This window comes from Abramis brama (assembly GCF_963993115.1).
Source record: "Abramis brama genome assembly, chromosome: 4".
Lineage (NCBI taxonomy): Eukaryota > Metazoa > Chordata > Actinopteri > Cypriniformes > Leuciscidae > Abramis > Abramis brama.
Genome location: NC_139966.1, coordinates 26179557 through 26201999, shown reverse-complemented (window position 1 = coordinate 26201999; position 22443 = coordinate 26179557). Strand labels below are relative to the sequence as shown.

At 37.4% G+C, this 22443-nt stretch overlaps 1 protein-coding gene across 1 annotated transcript in view; it reads right to left on the bottom strand.

Annotated features, from left to right (window-relative positions):
- Window positions 1-5411: 5411 nt before the first annotated feature.
- The window catches only part of LOC311080522 (nuclear GTPase SLIP-GC-like), a 35622-nt gene continuing 18590 nt past the window's right edge, over window positions 5412-22443 (bottom strand). Inside the window, exons 5-19 of the mRNA XM_084110511.1 lie at window positions 11987-12279; window positions 11667-11879; window positions 11356-11550; window positions 11081-11259; window positions 10869-10908; window positions 10566-10649; window positions 10331-10424; window positions 10042-10178; window positions 9771-9944; window positions 9538-9686; window positions 8920-9043; window positions 8569-8677; window positions 7815-7948; window positions 7648-7732; window positions 5412-7509 (exon numbers count right to left, since the gene is read on the bottom strand). Coding sequence (XP_083966637.1) covers window positions 7463-7509; window positions 7648-7732; window positions 7815-7948; window positions 8569-8677; window positions 8920-9043; window positions 9538-9686; window positions 9771-9944; window positions 10042-10178; window positions 10331-10424; window positions 10566-10649; window positions 10869-10908; window positions 11081-11259; window positions 11356-11550; window positions 11667-11879; window positions 11987-12279 — 2057 coding nt within the window. The 3' untranslated portion in view covers window positions 5412-7462. The remainder of the gene's footprint in view (window positions 7510-7647; window positions 7733-7814; window positions 7949-8568; window positions 8678-8919; window positions 9044-9537; window positions 9687-9770; window positions 9945-10041; window positions 10179-10330; window positions 10425-10565; window positions 10650-10868; window positions 10909-11080; window positions 11260-11355; window positions 11551-11666; window positions 11880-11986; window positions 12280-22443) is intronic.

The following is a 22443-nucleotide window of genomic DNA, read 5'->3' as shown; positions in this document are numbered from 1 at the left end:
GGAGAAACTCCTGCAGAGCAACCTCCAGTGGGGGTAGTGGTGCCCGAAGGTAGCTATGGAGGCAGCCCTGCAGTCGAGCCTAAGTATTTTCCAGTGGGGGTAGTGGAAGCTGTCGGTGACAATCAAGCTGGCTCTTCGTTCCGTCCAGGTGTCTACAGGGTCAGTGAGCCAGCCCGAACCAACCTGTTCGGTGGTTGGACCAGGGAGGAGTTAATCAGTGCCCAAGAAGCTGACCCAGATATAGCACCAGTGAGGAAGTGGATGGACAAAGGGATGGGCAGGCCATCCTGGGTTGACATAGCACCCTACAGCCCTGCCACCAAAGCCTACTGGTCGCAGTGGAAAAGGCTCTACCAGAAAGATGGAATTTTGTTAAGAAAGTTTTACTGTACGGATGGAAGGGTGTTCTATCCACAGATCCTGCTGCCTCAAGAGTACCGCATCTCAGTGACAGAACAATTGCATGATGGCCCAGTCGGTGGCCATTTTGGAGGAGAAAGGACCCTCGCACGTCTCAAGGCCCGGTACTACAGGTACAATATGAGAGATGACGTCATCCTGTGGTGCCGTACTTGCACCAGCTGTGCTGCGAAAGCCCGCCCCAAGAAAACACCTCAAGCCGCCATGGGCACAGTGCGAGTTGGTGCCCCCTTTGAAGGGATCACAGTTGATTTATTGGGACCATTAAATGAAACTGAAAGGCACAACCGTTACATAATAGTAGTACAGGACTACTTTAGCAAATGGGTGGAAGTCTATCCTGTTCCCAACGAACAAGCAATGACAGTGGCTGAAAAGGTTGTTTCCGAGTGGGTGTGTAGGTACGGAGCTCCACAGTGCCTACATAGCGACCAAGGTACCAATTTCGAGTCAGCTGTGTTCCAGGAAATGTGTGAGCTGCTGGGAATCGACAAGACACGGACCACGCCGTTTCGCCCACAGTCAGATGGCCAAGTAGAGCGTTTCAATGCCACCCTGCAGAAAATCATAGCCACCACTGCAGAACGATGTCATTGGGACTGGGACATTATGACACCATATGCAGTCATGGCTTACCGCGCTACCAAACACAGCTCCACGGGCCTGACGCCTAATATGATGTTGTTCGGACGGGAAATTACAGAGCCAGTGGATCTTGTTGCTGGGCTGCCACCTGACCCAGACAACACTACTACCCCTCCATCTTATGTTGTACAGCTCAGGAAACGGCTTGAGCTATCTCACCAGTTGGCCCGAGAGGCGCTGGGAAAATCTGTGGAGCGTGCTAAACGACAGTACGATAAAAACGTTTGCAGAGTCCAACACAAAGTCGGTGATGCAGTATGGCTCTTGGTCAAAGGCACAAAGAGAGTACAGAATAAAATGCGAAAGTTCTTGCCTTCCTACGAGGGCCCATACTTTGTCGTTGGTGTACTGGTCGATTTGGTCTATCGGATTAAAAGGGGCCCGAGGACAAAGATGAAAGTCGTTCATCACAACAAACTTAAAGCTTTCCATTCCAGGACAACACTAGACAATGACTGGGTCTTTCAGGAGGCTGAAACGTGGGCACCAGTGGAGGCACCACCCCCGTTGTCAGACCCCAGCTCTTCAGAAATCAATATTAGCCCCCTTGACCTTTGGGGCGAATCACCAGAGACAGAGGACCCTGTGGTGGGTTCCCTTCCGGGTCTCTTCTCTTTAACACCATCATCGGCAGCTTCACCGAGCAGCAGCCAGCTCCCTTGCCACCCCGCTGAGCCTTCACTAATTGAGGCTGGGACCCAGCATGAGGCCAGGGGACAAGCTGCTCGCCCTGTTTTGAACTCCACCCCTCGGCGTCAACCCCGGAGGGTCCGCAGAGCTCCTGACATGTTTGGTGATTGGATTGGTTATTGAGCACATCTGCCTGAGGTTGGGTGAAGGCGGATCGCTGCCCTCCTCAGAGGAAAAGAGTTCCAGTAAAAAGAAAGACAACAAAACAAAAGAGTTCATGTGTTGTCAAAAACAAAAGAGTTCCAATATTGTATCATTACATAAGTAACTTGTTTATGTTGAGGTTAAAAATGTGAAGATGGTTTGGGCTTAATATAATTGTTTACTATCAACAGTCGGTAATTTGGATACTAATGGGCTACATAGTTTTATTATAGCATCCTGGGTATGTTTACTGCTAAGAACTTAGTTTAACAGAATATTTTGCTTCAGTTTTGCACTTGAAATCCTGCACCCCTGGGTAATTTTACACTAACTTTGGGTTGAGTGGTTAAGGTAATAGTCCCATTTTTCTCAGGGAATGTATAAGTGTCATGTTTACATTGCCTAGGACATTTGCTTACATGCGAAGGAGTATGCAATATGCTTTCATGGACATTGCCTCTTCACCTTAACTTTCCACTGGAGGAGGGCCCTTCAAGGACTGTGGGAAATACTGGTTATGGTTGGGGATGTTTGTATAATGGCTGTCTAATTAATATTTCCCTGTGTACATTGTAATGATGCTGGAGATATGTTAAAGGTTTAATTATCCTCCAGAGTGGGGGTAGTGTTGCAATCTCTCTCTCTCTCTCTCTCTGGCGTCTTGTTGAAAGAAAACGCGAATGTGTGACGTAGTGGGCTATGTGGGTTTCCGTAGTGTAAACAAAAGGATAGCGGGTGAATCAGAGTTAACAGTGAAAAGTGTGGTAGTGACACAGTCTATGTTCCAGTCGAATGCTAGCAAGCAAAAGTGCCTTTATGCTGTGAATGTGTACCACTGTGAGTAATAAAGCCCGAGTTCATTTCTGAAATCAACCGACGCATCATTGTTTGTGTTTCGGCTCTGTTAGCCCGGATCACTAGACGCAAGTTACCTGCCACGAGCCAAATTATTATGTTGAGACCAGCTCGCTCCCAACTACGGTTCGGAGCGTGAAAGCTGTAAAGGTAACAACATCAATATGTTTCTAAATATGAGAATTGTTTTTCAACGCGATTTCAAAATAAAAGACTAAAACGCTGCATGTTTTGATCCACATGTTCTTGTTTAAGAAATTACAGTGGCTGTAGCATTTATATCATAAAGAAGTGCCCAAATATACATTTGCAGGCATTTGTTATAATACATAATGTACATAATTTATATTATGTATTTATTACATTATGTATTTTTACAGTGTTGTTCAATAAAACCATAAAATTACTTTTACAACAATACAGTTCTGCTTAGGGAAACCATTTGTCCAGCAGCGACCCTGTTATAAAGAATACAAAGATAAGTATGTATGTTTTGTACAACATTTGCAACTGCTTTTTATCACTTAACAGAATCACTACAATTTTTAAATAGTGTTTTCTGTAATAGGGACTAATGAACAGACATTTAGAAGTTTTATTTTAAATAAAGCTCTGTAAACACATGTATTTTTGCAACACTGTAACTGTCAGGTAATCAAATGTTCTTCACATAATGTTTTGGCACTTGCTCTGAGAACACACACACCAAAAAAAAAGACATGGACATGATTCGAACAGGTAAAATTGTCCTGAAAAAAAAAAGTCACACTTGTGTGACTAATTTCATAGTGAAAACTTTTGGTACTGCGGCCAAACAAAATCTTACTGAATGTAAAAAAATGTTGAGATATCAGGCTCAAATTTTGAACACGCTTGTTTCGATTTATGGCTTTGATTTTCTCACAGTTTTAGAGTAAAACATGTTTTTGAAAAAAATTGTGAAAATTTAATTTTTCATAACAATAAATGTCAAATTCTGTAACTTTTTTCAAAGTTCACTTTTTAAAACTTTTTTCTCTTCAGCAAAAAATCAGCCAAGTGTCGTCTGTGAAAAGAGATCAAACTTAAGTCTGTGCTCTAAGATTTAAGACAGTTTAAGTAGGAAATGTAATTTTCAGGTCTATGCTCAAAAAGTGAATAAATGGATTATAAATACAGTGTAAATATAATTTAGTACCATAAAATCCCCTAAAAATACAAAATATTAAATAAAAAACATTATCGAACTAAAATATAGTACATTCATTTCATTGAAATAAAAAAAAATTACTGTCATTTTTTACCAACACACAAAGAGCACCAGAGGGTTAAAACCAATGAAAACTAAGTATAACTAGTTCCAGAAAAAATGTGTATACCAAAATATCAACCTGTCACTCACATGAAATCCAATCATGTAATCCCTGTCTTGACTGCTGCACTGTAAAAAAAAAAAAGTATGTGCTCTTTACTTAAAACAAATATGGTAACAATATTACACATTATATTTTTGAGTAGTATTTAAAGCAACACTAAATAACATTTTTTACCTTCAAATAATGCGTTCAAAATCGTATCAGTGGTTCATCGAGTCGTAACAGGGTGAAAGGCACTTCTGGATTTGCTTTGCAGTCCTATACCTGCTATAACCACACTATGCAAGTTTGCCAGATCGGGTCGCGTTTCTGTAGTTCGAATGAGACATAAAAAACCTACAAATTTGACTTGCTTTATGTCAATCGTTACAATAGTCATTACTTATTTTTTCTTCGTTTCTGATGTCGCAATACATAATACTTTCATGAAATCATGCAACATACTCTACCTTGTCTGTGGACATCGTTCATTCCAAAGCCGGTGCTAGATAAACAGCTAGCGTGTGTTTGACAGTAGGCTGCGTTAGGATAAATTATTTACGACAGCGGTAATGGACAATTCCGCTTCCAACCTGTAGGGCGACCGAAGAGAAAAATTTCCTTAGTGTTGCTTTAAGTCTTTATTTCTTTCATGGAATCTATCTGAATAAATCATGTAAAATCCCCTAAACTATTTAGTCCATGACACAATGAATTTAATATTTTTAGTGAAATATGCTTTTTTATTTTGAGTTGACTCTTAAAAGTGTGTGAATTAGAGTGAATGGAAATGACCTGTTTATATTTCACTTTGTTATATTGTATAATTAAAACACTGTATGCAGCACAGCACAGAAACAAACTTGTTACTGCACTATCATTAGCAAAGTTATAATGAACAACATGTTTCAGAGTATTAATACATGCAGTTATTCTCAACCTAACCATAAGCCCTACTCTTCTGCATAATGGTAACGATCAAAACTTTAAAATAATAGAAACTCTACATTAAGATATGAACATAACTGAACATTAACAGATGTTTCCATTTACTCAAATAACACATAAACATAAAATAACACATAAAATAACACTTAATTTCAATGGTGTCTCTAATTAAAACCACATAATTGAACTAATTCTCTTAAAATCAATACATAGTTTTTTTCCCTTAATTTTATGAGCTTAATCGGTTCCTCAATTCAAGCCTCAACACTGATGTTTCCTTAAAAAGTTTAGGAAAATGTATCTCGTTTTTATTCTCAATATTTTCTATATAACACTGAACCACAATTTTTTAAATAAAATATACACAACATTTTTAATTATCACCTTAATTTTAATGAAAGTTACAAGACCCATGATTCATTTTTTACAGTGATGTGTTTCAGCTTCCTGATCTTATTCAGATGAGTGTTTCTAACTATTTGCTAACACACTCTTTGGACTTAAAAAAGTATGATTTGCATTTACTTTCATTTACTAAAAGAAAAAAATATGTACATGAAATAAAAATAAAACTACATTCTTTACATTAACAGTGTAAAGAAACAACAGTTCTGTTGCTTTGATACTACTACATATATGTTTTAGAAATAGAAGAAAAAAACAAGAAAGATCACTACCAACCAAAGGTAAAACTGAAGCGTAATGTATTAAACCAGGAAAAAGAGGGAAACAAAAGCTTCAGGAGCCAAATATAATAAACAAATAGGTTCTATCTTAATTTCAATCTTCTAAATTACCTATAACAAAAAGAAAATGAAAAGAAAAACAGCAAAACTTCCATGTCTCACAATGAGAAATAGAAAAAGATAATGGCACCCACCTCCCTACAGGTTTCCAAATAACTAAAAAAAACAAATGTTTTAACAACTTGAACTGTCAGCAATATGGAATACCAGAGCACGTTCTTGGCAAAAAACAATCCAATACCTTCAAATCAATTAACAATTAATATTAACTGATTAACAGTGGAAAAACAACATTGGAAAATGATCCTGGGGCAGAAGAGAAGAAGTCCACATGGGGAGGGAAAATCCTCCAAATCACTGCTTGCTGTCTGGCTTTAGGATGCTTTTATTGCTGGCCCTCGTCCTGCAGGACCCAGCGAATTAGGGTTGCCAACTGTCCCGTATTAGCCATGACGTCCCGTATATTGGGCCTAATTTATTTGTCCTTTACGTAACCTCCCATGTCCTGTTGATTTACTGCTACATTGATCTAACCACTGACTGATACAACAGCAACACGACACTTGAGAATGATCACGACACCGGTCATCATCCAATCACAGTCCACACTAACGTGCATCAGACCATATGAATAACAAACTCTAACTTTTGGGACAAATCATTGTTTGATTTGCAAACAGAATCCTCTGCTGTCGGGTCGCTCCCGGTTCGATCCAGACTTGCGCTAACGGCTAATCCCTTTCACTGTCCGACCGGGTTTTGATTTTGGCAAATCAGTTTTGGTGAATTCAAACGTTATTCTTGTTCATGAGTCCAACATCCAGCCACGCAAGAAAACATGAAATCTTCCTGAGGGAATAATATGCTGATGTAATTTGCTGCTCAAGAAACATTTCTGATTATTATTAATGTTTAAAAAAAATGTCAGGATTCTTTGATGAATAGAAGGTTCAAACGAGATTTATCTGAAATAAAAAAGCTTTTGTAACGTTATAAATGTTTTTACTGTCACTTTTGATTACTTTAATGCGTACTTGTTGAATAAAAGTAGGCTATTACTTTCTTTAATTTCTTTAAAATGTAGTGTATAATGTTACAAAAGCTTTCTATTTCAGATAAATGCTATTATTTTGAACTATGGTTTGTGTGTAATGTGACTTTTTTTTGTATGACATAAAAATTTGGTTTAGAATTAATCTGTACATAAATAGGTTAAGCAAAACAAATGTTTATGTCTTATTTTCCTATAAAGAACCACGATTGTCCCGTATTTTCCTTTTCTGAAGTTGGCAACCCTACAGTGAATGGAGCACCAGATGACCATCAGTAAATGAGGTGCAGGTGTCTACAATCAGCACCTAAAGAACATCAGCATACAGAGAAAACTGAGGGAAATATCACATAAAAATACACAGCAATGACCTTAAACATATGCACTAGAGAAAAACAATACGTCCTTGGACGTAACACATACATTGTCACCTAAAATAAACCCAAAATTTCAGAGAAATTTGATGAAAAATAATAACTTAAGATAAAACTTACATCAAACAAACAAATAGAAAAATATACCAACACAGACAAATGAATGTGAGTAAAACAAAGAAATAAAAAGTTAACATTTGTAAAAACGAATGTGTTTGTTTTCTTCTGTTAAATGAGCCATTTCTCTTGGGCTTTTTATTGCTCTGTCAGACTCTCCAGCTGTTCAGTCTCTCTGGAGACATCTAGAAAACCATAATACAGGATGTTGTTAATTGAACATTTCTGAGTGCTTGTGATGACTGAGATGAGGCCATCATTGGGAATAATCATTATATATTTCTTTACTAGTTTCTGTGGTGTAATATGGCATTCTTTCTTACCCATCAGTGTGATTTTGCTGGTTTGGGACAGTGTGAGTTTTATTGATTTCTTCAGTCCTGATTCAAGAGCATTCTTTATGTAGAGCTTCACAAAGACCAAGAGAAGTGTCAGTTTAGTCATTGTACAAATTAACACATGTTTATCTTAATGATTGTGAGATTAATACCTTTAAGTTATTGAACTTTTTAAGCACTTCATTTTTTGCCTTGTTGAACATGTCTTGTTTTTTCTTTTCGACTGTGTTTATTAACAGATCTTGCATTTTCTTCAGGGCTCCGGCTCCTCCTATTGCTGCAGCTTCTGAAATTAGCAACACTCAGTATTTATTCATTGTATTTCTCATGGAGACGCATCAGAACAAAGAAATATGTTTAAAATAAAACTAGTGAACATAGTTGTGAAAATGATGGCAAGTAGAGTAAAAGCTACTGGTCTGACTGAATCATTGGGGGAAAAAATACTGTAGATAAAATTCAACTGGCTTTTATCTTTCTGTGAACAAAATGCATGCAAGTGTAAATTGCTTTTGACATCAAGTGGATTTTTTTTTAACCTTATTGATTAAATTCACAGAATTACTCAGGTTACACTTACACACTTTGTCAGTTACTTTTCATTCATGGTTTTGTGTTTCTTATAGTGATTATTTTAATTCCTCTTTTTTACTTTACATAAAAAGAGCCAGTGTTTAGAATAATTGTTTTTTAAATAAATAGTTTATGATTTATTCAAATTTTAATTCCCGGTTTTACAGGCAATGCTTAAGCCTAGTCTCAATTAAAATGCATGTTTGAGCTGTTTTAACTTAAATCAAATTGCACTGAGAGATCTTAAAATATGTCAGTGCCATAGTTTTGTCTCAAGATGCACACCAGTAATGTAAGCCCTGTCTATGAAACCAGGCCTTAACGTTATCTTACTTTCATAGCAAGACGCCATTTCATTCTCAATAGTTGTTTGGATTGATAAGTGGATGTCCTTCTTTATATCAATAACTTCTATGTTGAGCGATGCCTTCAGTTTAGTTTCCTTTCAAATAGGGAAAAAAAAGTCAAAAATAAGTCAGAAAAATCCTGAAACATCGAGAAACTGAAGTGTTTTTTATGTCAAGGACCCTGCTAACTTTAGTCCTACATTAACAGTTCTGTACATTTCATTTATAAAAACATCTTGTTTAATTGTTTGATGGAAACATAATTCACATATATTTTTCAGTGAAAGTAAAGAAAGGCACAGAGGAAAAGGCTCAGATTACAGGCAACTGAACTCACCTCTGTTTGGATGAATTTCTGAATGTGACTTAACGTGGAATCTCTGATATAAGCAGAGTCAGTCTGGATGATACTGAATTTGTCAATCTGTTCCTGCACTGACTTCCCTGTTGGTCCATTCACACTGAAGCCAAGAGAAAACAAAAGTTTAAATTAAAAACATTTACAGAATATTGTTGTAACCCCCAGAGAAATAATTAAGTAAACAGTGATGTAACTTTGGATTATTTTACTGACATAGATCTTTGAATATCGTTCAGAAAAATTACCCTGTGAAGTGGTTCTTTTCTCTCTCTCAGTAATGCATTACCAAAATAAAACCTATGTAACCGGAAATATGAACTAATTTCTGTATATATAACTTTTGCAGTTGTCATGTGACAAATGAACAAAAGACTTGAACCAGAAGACACAATGGGGATTTGGGAGATTAAACAAATAATTTCTGTTTTCTGTAGAGTGCATGTGGCTGTCATGAGTGACCTATCGCTAGAGGTAAAGACCGTACAAGCCCAATCATATTTTATTATATTATTATTAATATTATTTTATTTATTTTCATTGTATTCTAAACTGAACAAAGGGGGACTAGAAATGAAATGATGGATCAGCGCTTACGGAAAAATCTGTTTAAAATCGTTTTCAAGACATTCATGCAGGTTTTCAGCCAATGCCTTGTTTAGGTCTAGGAGTTCCTTCCTCCCTTTCGAAAAATAGTACCCACCATTCCTGCACAAAGCTCCAAGGGTTTGATAACATACTTTATTCTGAGTGAAAGCACAAAAAAGTACTAGTTTTAAAAAGGCAAACAAATTTTGACTGATTATTCACAACACTTGAATCACACTCACATGTTTTATCATTGCTATTGTGGAAGCATCACATGATTTGACTGATTTTTCCACTCCCCTTGAGAGACACTGATCCAGAACACTATAAATGGTGTCAAAACGAATGTCCAGTTCATTTAGTGCCTTCATTAGGCTCTCCTCAAATTCCATGCAGACTTTCTCTTTCATTTTAACCTAAAACATCAATTTAACAGCAGTGAATTATAGAATAATGTATATTGGCAGCATTCTGTAGACATGCATGTGAAATATCAGCAATTCTGACTCATACCGTTTCCTTGTCTGTGTCCGGCTGGACAATTTGGATCAAGGACAAAACTCCCTTTGCTTCATTGACATAATCTCTGGTCAGTTCTCTGGTAATGTTCTTGTTAAGAATCCTTAGATCATCCCGCAGTTTTGGGATTTCTACAGGTATATACCATTTCCAAAACACAAGGGCAAGATTTGGATCAATGTGATCATAGCTTTGTCTGGTTCATGACGTATTTAAATTTAGATTAATCAAACATGTATTTTTGTCATGAATAATGTGGTAAAATGGTAATAGGTACATTTACCTGTTTCACTAGTCTCCAGATTTAATGTTGGGTCAAAGAATGCTTTGGAACTTACAGTAAAAACTAGAAAATCACTGTCAGTGCTGACTATTTTCTAAAATAAAGAAAAGAAAAGAAAATTAAATTAAAGGTAAGGGGAAAAAAGAATAAAATATATATAGTAAAGAAACCCACATGTGAGTAGAAATCATTCAAAATACTGATAACAATAAAGAGAATTAGGAAATACAAAAACCTTAATATCAGAGTTTTCAAACTTCTCTTTGATCCTCATCTTGGCATGTTCATTTCTATGAAGTATACATACTTTTCCCCGATCCTGAAGAATGATTAAAAACACCAATATATGTGTATAAGTTGTTCAATATAGGCGTATAATTTGAATTCTGATTTAGTGGTTGAATATGCACTATAATGTATAGCAAATATTTCTCTCAGTAAATTAATTAAATTGCAGTTACAACGATATGAAAGATCTCACTGACCAGCAAATTTACTTGGAACAATTTATGCTATAACATTTTAAAAGTTTCCAAACCTTGTCTCTTGTGAGTTGGTCTGCAGTAAGCCTTGCAGATCTTAAAATAAATGTTCAAAGGAAATAAGTCACATTGTTATTTTTGATACTTTTCACTGTACAAGATTAAAACATGCTGTATTAATAGGTGCTGTATGTTATTATGTTATTATTATAAGGCTTAGAATAAGAGACTTCCCCTTCACTTCGTATGTATAATTTTAACAAAATACCTCACATAGGCTGCTGGATTGATCTCATCAGTCTTTGTACAGATGAAGTTAATGCGTTTGCATTCTCCTGCTGGTCCCAATTCTTTAGTACAGTGCTTTAAAATCCCCCAGGGGTCTTTGTCAGTGATTGCTCGATTGATATCACTTACAATCCAAACAAAAGAGCACTCTCTCAGTTTCTACAAGATTGAAAATAGTGATTTAGATGACATGGTTGTAGTAGCATAATATATTGTGTGTTTCTTTAATGATTTGAAAAGTAGCAATATATTTACAGATTTCCATTTGTCATCTCTTATCTTATTGCAGTCTCCAGTTCCAGGAATATCAACAAATGCAATGTGTTCCAGGAGTTCGTGACAATCTGGAATCTTGATCGTCACACACTTCACAAGCGGCCAGTACCAGCCACCGGAACTTGACTCACTGTGTTGTGTGTAACTTGCAACTTCATTGGTGAATTCAAAGACCTGTTGAGAAATTGTTAACTTCACTGCCAAACAAGAATTCAGAATATATTATTATACATTTAATGTTGTAAATGAAACCTTTGGTGTTAAACATATTTACTCTCATAAAAACTTACATCACTTTTTGAGATTCTCTTACTGATGGACAAAAGGCTTTCAATCTCAGCAAATTTGTCATCTTTCTTGAGCTCTTCTAAAGTTTTCCTATCGGCATTATCTCCATACAGCGCAGTGATCTTTTCTACAGCAATGTCAAATAAGTCATCATTCTTGTCCTCGCTTTCATCTGACAAAACACTGAAAAGATCTTTGAGCTCTTTCTCCCACTCCTGCAGAGGTACAATATAGAAAATAAGGCATTATTTATTTATTTTATATTTATGAACATATTTATAAAGAACTCTCACTAAAGGCATGGTAAGATAAAATAGGAAACCTCTTTAGAGAAGAGTTCGATCTCTGCTATGTAGTTTGAGTCCTCCAGATTGGCTTCTAACTGAGTAACAACAGCTGTACAGGCACCAAAGCAACCCGTTGGCACTAGATCCTTTTTCCCCAAGACTGCATTCAATAGGGAGCTCTTCCCTTCCCCTGATTTTCCAAAAATCCCAATGGTTGCCTTCTTCCTGCTGACTTTCTCCATTTGATTTATCTTAGAAATGATGTCTTCATCGAAGTTATCAGTGACTCTATTTATGGTATTCTTTACTTTCTTCATAATCTCCATAGCTGTGTGCGATGAAGAAGGAAATCACAATGGGATGGAATAAAATAAATACATTATATACATTTCATTTATACATTTGTTTAAATTTGATTTTATTTATAAAAATGTACAATGTGCTCAGACAACCAATATGTAACAGATCAACATAATCCAGTTAGCTCCTGTTGATAGGTGTATATAAGCAAACCTCATATTTCTCCATTGACAGCCATTCAAAAGCAGTCAGGAAACATATAAATCACAGATATTTAATTGTACTATTGTAGATGTTTTACAAGTGCACAATTTTTTAAACAGTTTGAAATAGACTTATGTTTCTTTGGTGTCACCACTCTGTATACAAATGTACAATGATGGAGATTCTTTAATTAAACACACAGGCATCTCAAACACAAGATAGCTTTCACATAACACCGACGAGACCGGACGAATTGAACTGAAACATAGAGAAAAATCAAGTTTTTAATGCTGTTTATGTCTGTGTGGTGTTTTTAATATGCTTTAACAAACCATGTGCACATTCATAAGCCAAGACCATTGCACAGTATTTTCTCCTTAAAACTGCAGTGTCTGTCTGAGTGAACTGGGTTTGTAGCTTGTTACAGCTCTTTCCTGCTGTTTATATTGCTTAATATAATTTAATCCTCACAGTATATCTGACATTCTCTAATATTGTCTGTCACATTGTTATGAAAGCTTTAGCATAAGTTCTGCTGGGAAGACTCAATTACTACGTCACTTATTGCCTTCACTTCTATCCAATCATATTCTTATGCTCACTGTATAAAAGCACGTTACTTACACATGTTTGAGTTCGCAGATACTGAAGCGACGATTACCCCCATCCTCCCCACCACCACCAGGATGGTCCCGTCCATACCTCCCAGGGGGGTCGGCTGCGCCCCTGCCTTCATCTTTAGGCAGGAATTGCAGATCCGATACTCTCGGATTATGCACTACGGACGGGGCCTACGCCAAATGACTTTGTAGATTATCAGCTTGCTGAGCTGTCAATAAATGTATGGTTTATTGAAATAACTCTCCCGAGTCTTTCTGGTAGAACTGACATTGCTAGCACAACGCGCGAGCATTTCGCTAGCCTGTTAACCTGCCATCTGTTCTTACCGTCTTTTTTCTCTTCAGAAGGCCTTTATTAACCCCCGGAGCCATGTGGAGCACTTTTATGATGGAACTTCAAAAAAGATACAGCCGATCACTGCCATTATAAAGCTTGGAAGAGCCAGGACATTTTTTTATATAACTGTAAGTACGATGTCAGACACTATAATATGCTCTGGCCCCCTTCCTGTTTGTCGGAGTGATGAGATACTTAGCAGACTATCCTCACTAAATGGCTGGCTGCTTAAAGGAACACTCCACCGTTTTTTGAAATAGGGCTTATTCACCTTCTTTCCTACATTTAGATAGGTAGGCAAATGCATTTTTGTCTTAGTGCATGCATTGTTTTAGTTTGGCAGGGTCGGCGCTAGCTTAGCTTAGCATAATGAATGGAATCCTTTGTTGCCAGCTAGCATGTCCTGAGTAAAAGTGACATAAAAAAAAACCCCCACCTAATTACTTCTTGTGGCCTGCATATTGAGAACAAGTACAAATAGTGATGCAGATTAACACTAGGCGATTTCCTAGGCAGATATTGACTTGGGACTATATTAGGGGGAAGCACAGGCAAAGCACTGCGCAGAGATATCATGCCCATGTAGCAGTGCTTCGCCTGTGCTTCCCCCTAATATAGTCCTTAATATATGTCAGTATCTGCCTAGAAAATCGCCTAGTGTTAATCTGCATCGCTATTTGTACTCGTTGTGAATACGCAGGCCACAAGAAGTAATTAGGTGGAGTTTTTTATTTTTTATATCACTTTTACTCAGGACATGCTAGCTGGCAACAAAGGATTCCATTCATTATGCTAAGCTAAGCTAGCGCCGACCCTGTCAAACTAAAACAATGCATGCACTGAGACAAAAATGCATTTGCCCACCTATCTAAATGTAGGAAAGAAGGTGAATAAGCCCTATTTCAAAAAACGGTGGAGTGTTCCTTTAAGTGATATCCACAAAATAATATAAGGTTCATACAATTGGAAAAGTTTTTGGAGCAGACCTGACCTGTTGAAAAGAGATGGTATTCATCCCTCCTGGGATGGTGCCACTCTTCTCTCTAGTAATATGGCACATAGTCTTAGAGTTGTACCCTGACTAACTGGGGCTCAGGTCAGGAAGCAGACAGACTGGCTAAACCGACCGTCTGCTAGCTGTCTCACGTCACTGAGGTCAGATAAATCCAGACACATAAAGACTATTTCACCTAGATATCATAATATAGAGACAGTGTCTGCTCCTCGAATTAGTAAATACAAAAAACTCCCAAACCCATTTAAGTGTAAAAATTTAATTGATGTTCAACAAATAAAAAGCTTATATAATACAGATGAACAAATGATAAAGCTCGGTTTGCTGAATATTCAATCCCTTTCTCAAAAGCACTTATTGTAAATTATATGATCACAGATTATAACCTAGATGTACTGTGTTTTACAGAAACCTGGCTAAAAAACAGACAATTACATTACTTTAAATGAGTCCACCCAAATGAGACACATTGGGATTGGCATTTAGAGACATTCTGAACTCTATTGGAGTTAGACAACACATGTCAGGACCCACTCATTGTTGTAATCATACTTTAGATCTAATATTGTCACATGGAATCAATGATGCTGTTGAAATTCTGCAGCAGAGCGATGACATCTCAGATCATTATCTAGTCTTGTGTATACTTCATTTAGCCAAGTCTGTGAAGCCGAATCCCTGTTACAAATATGGCAGAACTATCACTTCTACCACTAAAGATTGCTTTTTAAATAATCTTCCTAATCAGTTTCATGTCCTCAGCATCCCAGATAGCTTAGAACTCAATGTTGCAACAGAAACTATTGACTCTCTCTTTTCCAGCACTTTAGACACAGTTGCTCCTTTGCGCTTAAAGAAGATTAAAGAAAATAGTTAAACGCCGTGGTACAAGAAACACAAGCACAACAAACACTCCCACCCTGTCGAAATAAAACTTTGCTGCCGTACCATGGGTGCAGCAGGCGCAATGATATTATGCAGTGCCTGAATCATCTCTCACAAATGTCTCCATGGTTACAAGGCACGCTTCCCTGTGCAAGCAGATTGTCACATTGGTTATGTTGACGGAAGTTATATCATTGTGCCTGCTGGTGCATGGGTGCCATGGTACGACAGCAAAGTTCCTTGATTATTACGCAGGAATGGAGAGTATAGTTCCTAGCCATATCGGCCTAGAAAATCGCAACTTTTCATTTTCCGTTGGTCTTAGTACACGATGTAACTACAGAAGAGTCAAATAGGAAAAATATCGAAACTCTTTGGTCATTTTTTTGAAAGAGATGCTAATGGTCTAATCAGATTCAATGATCTATGCTAAGCTATGCTAAAAGTTCTACCGCCAGACCCGGAGATCAGCTGAATGGATTCGAAAACGGTACAACTCAACTGTTTAACTCTAGGGGAGTTGGAAAATGAGCCTATTTCCAAAAAAAGTGGAGTGTTCCTTTAAAAACTGCCAGATCAGCTTTTTTTTTACTCTCTATGAAGAAAACAAACACAACCCTAGTTATTTATTTGACACAGTGGTTAAATTAACAAGAAATAAAGCTTCAACTTCTGACGTTTCCAAACAGCACAGCAGTGATGACTTTATGAACTTCTTTACTTGCAAGATTGATAATATTAGGGAGAAAATAATAAATTAGAATCTATCCTTTCTGTCAAAGATACTACAAAAGGCAGTATCCTCACAACTATGTTCCTTTTTAGAAATAAATGGTATCTGCAAGGATTTCCAGTCAGGATTTAGACCGTATCATAGTATTGAGACTGCTCTCATTAGAGTTAAAAAGGATTTGCTCTTATCATCCGATTGTGGTTGTATCTCTCTATTAGTGTTACTCGATCTTAGTGCTGCATTTGACACTATCAACCACAACATTCTTTTGAATAGACTCAAAAATTTTGTTGCCATTAGTGCAATTGCATTAGCATGGTTTAAATCATACTTATCTGACCATTATCAGTTTGTAGCAGAGTAAATGAAGAGATGTCTCATCGATCACAAGTTCAGTATGGTGTACTACAAGGCTCAGTACTAGGGCCGTTGCTGTTCACTCTGTACATGCTACCCTTGGGAAATATCATTAGGAAGCATGGGATTGGTTTTCACTGTTATGCTGATGATACTCAGCTCTATATGAGCTACTACATGAATGGTAATTCCCTACTACTTAATTCTGAAAAAAAAAAAAAAAAAACAGAGTTTCTATTATTGGACAAAAAAACCTCTGCACATAATAACCTAGAATACTGTCTAACACTTGATGGCTGCTCTGTCAAGTCTTTGTCGTCAGTTAGAAAAATGGGTGTGCTCTTTGATACAAATCTTTTATTTGAAAGCCATGTTTCCAGCATCTGTAAAACCGCATTCTTCCATCTCAAAAATATATGTAAATTACGACATATGCTCTCAATGACAAATGCAGAACAGTAAATTCATGCATTCATGACCGCAAGGCTAGATTATTGTAATGCTCTACTGCAGGGGTCGGCAATAGGCGGCCCGCCAGCAATATTTTCTGGCCTGCCAGAATTTTTTTTTGATTTTTTTTTAATCAGCCTATTTTTATTTTACAATAACGGTTTACAAATATACCCCGCGTATCATTCGTTCAATCGTGTGTTTTTTTTTAAATTAAAACCAAAAATAAAAAAATGAAAAACGACTTGTTTTTCCATTATTTTTTTCCTGAACTAAAATGAAAAAACGAATAACGACTCGTTTTCCGATTTTCTGATTGTGCGCTCAGATCAAAAATAGAAAAAATCAGGTTTAGACGAATTTGAATGTTGAATTTTAATTTAACACCTAGCAGACATACCAATTAAATCGTTTTAAACAGATCAAGTACTATTGTGGTAACAGATTACAGCCATTTTAATGCACACCACACGTAGGCTACTTAACAGTGTTAAATTTGAAAAATACTGTTCGATAGAACTGCTTTGTTACCACAGTTATCTGCGTGCTTCCTCGGCGATGAAGTTCCACATTTGCGGCTATCCAACACGAAAATGCAGCAAAGCCTTACAATATTTTCTTCAGAAAACTCCATATTTCTCCCACACACTGGACTTGATTTTTGATGACTATTGTCGACAACTTTACAATCTCCACTGGCTATTCTTTTCTTCAACTCCTCAGCATCCATCTCGACGACTGTAACCCCTCATTTACACTGCACACGCCTGCGGCGCATTACGGCTGCGACACGGTTACCGGAGCTGATCGTGCCCATTCTAGTCATTGCTTGTGTTTACACCGGCCGCGACGCGGCGCGTTTCAGAAGCTTCCCAGAAGCAGCTCTCCGCGCCGCTTCGCTAAATATAGGCGCCTAGTCTATTTTTGACGGACGCGCGTCCAAGTCGCACCGGGAATACCAAATAAAAGTCAAAAAATCATTGTCAAATTCAAAATAAACACCCTGTGCAAACTCCCAAACGTATTACACACCATATCCTTGGTAGAAATCATAGACTGTATGGTAGAAACTCAAAAATCAAGAAAAACCACGTCTGACAGGCAAATGACGTGGTCTCGCGCATCCAGTCGCGATCCGCTTCTGAAATGCTCCTGTTGTGAGTTGGCACCGCGTGGAGGACGGAATGAAACCTTGTCGCAGACGTAATGCACCGCAGACGTGTGCGGTGTAAATGAGGGGTAAGCAGATCGCGCGCGCGGTCATGATGAATTTTTAAAAGTGAAAGTAACCTATAGGTAACGTTATAGATCCTGGGAGGGCGTGGTGCGTGGGCACAAATAAACTGATGTGGTTTTTAAATTATTTTATAAACTTGAAATACAGGCATATTTTTTGTAGATGTGTTCCTAAAAATATGCATATATTTTTACGTTTAAATGTGATTGTTTTAAACCCGTGTTTCCCCCGTGTCAGACCCGACCCGCATCCGTATCCGACACAGTTGGATATTTTTCCCCCGTTTGAGCAAAATTTGCGGGTGACCCGTCGGCTACCCGAACCCGTGCAGGACTCTATTTTAAAGTATAAAGACGGTAGCGGTCAGAACTCTGGTGTAGGTTTGGACAGAGCGGGCGGTCTGACTGACAATAGCCCACTCCCGACGTGTTTTGACAGCGCATCCGCACTTCATTCTGACCAACGGTAACCTACACCTATAGCTCTGAGGAGCTGTTTGGTACTGAAACCATTGTCATTCAACAACATTCTTTTTTTTTTTTTTTTTTTGCAAGGATGTTTGAAATAGTTTGGCAGAAAATAGCCTACTTCATTTTTCAGTAGGGCAATATGGGTTTCATGTCGCTTGAGTGATTTGATATTTATTTGTTATATTTCATTATTTTTTTTCTGTGACATTTTTTCTCTGCTGACAGTACAATGTTAAAATAATATTTATATTGACACGAACACAATTTTTGTATAGCATTTATAATTGTTATATGGGTCATTCTATAATTAGGGGTACATTTCAAGTCCAGGGGTTGTATTTATCATTTTTACTGAAAATTCACTTCAAGCAATGATCACTTTTATATTTGGGCACATTTCTCTTTATTTCATGCAGAAAAGTAAACCAGTACCATAAGTTAATTAGGAGAAAATGCATATGTTGTACTGGAAATTACAGGTTTTGTGCTGTCCGATTTGCTAAAAGTCAAGTTTTGCCTTTAAAATTAACACTACAATACATGTTTTTGTATATTATTTTCATCATTATTTGTTAAAAATAATCATTAAAACAAGGCAAATGTATTTTAAAAACTAATTCACTCGTTTATATCTATTAAATTATTAACTTTGTGTGTGTCCGAGAAATCTTTGTCAACTGTGTTACCCATTGACAAAACCCCTATAAATCAGCAATGGTTTGTTCCAAAGTCCCATGCCCAACATCATGTGATGTCACATCCTTCAGTGGCGGGAATTTTAAATACAGTGTGGTAAGTTTCTACTCCTCCTCTTCAATTTTTAATCATTATTATTGTCTACACATAGAGTAGATGAATTGCTCATCAACTGTGTTATCAACATGGTCTTGTGTACTTACTTTAGATTTTATATTTACAAAAATGTAGAGAAAATGTATAAAAACACTAGTTGATCAAGGTAATGTGGGGACATGTTCAAGGTCTGCAGTTAGCACAAGGCCCTAAAATGGAAGAAATGTCAACTGTGTTACTTGTCAACTGTGTTACCCATCAAGTGTAACACAGTTGACAGGGATTAACACGGTTGACAATGTTGGCTGGGTTTCTTGTCATAGTTTATGTTTATATTGAGTATTGTTGATAAAAACATTCATTAACTATTGTTGTTACACAGGAGTGACATGGTAAAATATGAACACGTGTAATTACATAGTTATAGTTATTTTATAAAAACATGTGATTCACATTAAGGGATTAATTTAACTAATCTTAACACTATTATATTATCTTTATTACATGGCTTGGTTGAATTCCAATGTAGATTGCGGTCAGTTATTTCTTGATAACAGACCGTTGCCATGAAAAACAAAGCGTTGCTATGGACGCAACCGTAGAGACGGAACGGACTATTTTCTTTAGTGGAAGCAATACAATCGTTTTTAAATCAATAAACTCCTTTTTAAATCAATATTTTGTGTCAAATTATTGATTTATTTGGTAGATAGCCATGTAATGATTTATTCAGTGTAATATATGTAAGGGATAATGTATACAGAGGCGGTTGTTATAGAGAATAACAACCCCTTCAGGCTGATTTAAGACCCCTCTGCTTCGCGTCGGGGTCCTGTTCAGCCTGTCGGGGTTGTTATTCTTTATAACAACCGCCTCCCTATACATTATCCCTTACATATATTACACTGAATAAATCATTACACTCTAACTAGACTTTACTACATATGATTAAAGGAGCATTCCATAGCTTTTCAGCAAAATCTATATTATCTCCAGAAATATACATGTATCAACAAACAAGGATTTCATGAAGTATGGTTCATTTTTATATGATTTTATGGTTTGGAATGGTGGGTTTCTGCTGACATTTATTTAATGTGATCCCTATCAAGCAAGGTTGAAAATCTATAAAGTGCTCTTAATCTTGTTTTAGGGAAATGAGGTTATCTGCTGCTGAGAAGCAGCGCCAGTACAGGGCTCGGCGTGATGTTGATCCTGAGAGAAGGGCTGCGTATTTACAAAAACATAGAGAGACGTGGCATGAGGACAAAAAGCTAGGAAAGGTGAAGACAGTGAAAGATTTAAGTGAGAGGGAGAAGAGAAGGAAACGAGCATATTGGAGAAAAGCTCAACACCAGTCCAGAGAGAGAAAGCAAGTGATAGAGAACCAGGTTACTCCAACCCTGAGTTCTGAAGTTGATCCACAGCCTCAGATGTCAAGGTAGAGATTTTGTGAACAACATGCAGAAAATAGTTTTAACAATAGATTTGATTATGAAATTATGATGAAAAGACTAGAGTAATTGCTGGTCATCCTTATTCTGTCCAGTGAGCATAAATGAAAACACATGATCAATGAAGTAATGCTTTGTGTATGATTTCAGACAGAGAATTGCTGGAAGGAAGAAAGTGCAGAGAAGGGAGTCAAAATTGTACAGGGAGATTCAGGCTTTGAGGGAATCACTCAAACAACAGAAAAGACAAACAGACAAATACAGAAAAAGATATGCAAGACTACAGAAAGATTCAGACTCACCCAGATCAAAAACCAAGCGCCTTTTAGGAAGGTTTCCTGTGCCTAGAGAAGTGCACAGAACGTTAGTTTTCCACCATGCCCTAGTGGACAACATCCGCAAAAAGTATGCCTCTACCAAACACAAGAAATCTAGACAGATAATTGCAGCTGTAGTGTCAGGAAGAATTTTGAAAAAATATAAGTTAAAAAAAAGATTTCAGGAGACTCTAGCAATTTCGAGAAAACAGCAGAACCACTGTAAGATATCCATAATCTCCAACAAGATGAAGTACAGATCCCTATGTTTTAAACAGCATGACAAAGTTATGTCCTTCTGGACAAGGGATGACAACAGTCGCCTAACAGCTGGAAAATCGCAAACAATAACAAGAGGAAAGATAAAGAAACAGAAAAGGTTCCTAAATGACACCATGAAAAACCTGCATAGGAAATTCCTCCTTGAGAACCCCAACAACAGCATTTGCTACAGTTTGTTCTGCCGTATGCGGCCCTTCTGGGTGGTCCAGCCTTCCATTGCAGACAGAGAGACCTGCCTCTGCAAGGTACATGAGAATCTCTGTTTTCTTGTAGAAAAGCTACATTCTCTCCGACTCATTGGAAGCACTGATTTGGAGAAAATGGCAGAGTCAATATGCTGTGACTCAAACTTGAAGGACTGCATGTACAATGAATGTCCCAACTGCAAAGTTAAAGACTTTCCAGTTGCAACTGAGGGGGATTTGCAAGCAAGTGTTTTTTTCACACAGTGGACAACAGAGAATGTTCTCAGAGAGAAAAAGAACAAGGAAGGTGAAAAGGAGAAAGTGTCTGTCAAAACAACAGTGAAAAAGACGACGGAGACGACTTTGGAGAACCTGCTAGAGCTCTTCCAGTGCCAACTTAAAAACTTCAGAAGACACCTCTTTAATATAAAACGGCAATTCACCTACCACCAGGAACTAAGGAGAAGTATGAAAGATCATGAATGCTTAATTCATGTAGATTTCTCAGAAAACTATGCTTGTAAGTACTCCTCTGAAATACAAGCTGTACACTTCGCTTCGAACCAGCAGCAGGCAACACTTCACACTGGAGTTCTACATGTTGGTGGAGTGGAAGAACATGTGTGCTTTGGCACAATCAGCTCATCAAAAGAGAAAGGCCCAGCAGCCATATGGACCCATCTTTCCCCAATCCTCGATATGGTCAAGGCTTCCTATCCCAATGTGACTGTGGTGCATTTCTTCAGTGATGGGCCATGCACACAATACAGGCAAAAAGGCAATTTCTATATGTTTTGCACTAAGCTGCAGCAATATGGGTTCCAAGCAGGCACCTGGAACTTTTTTGAGGCGAG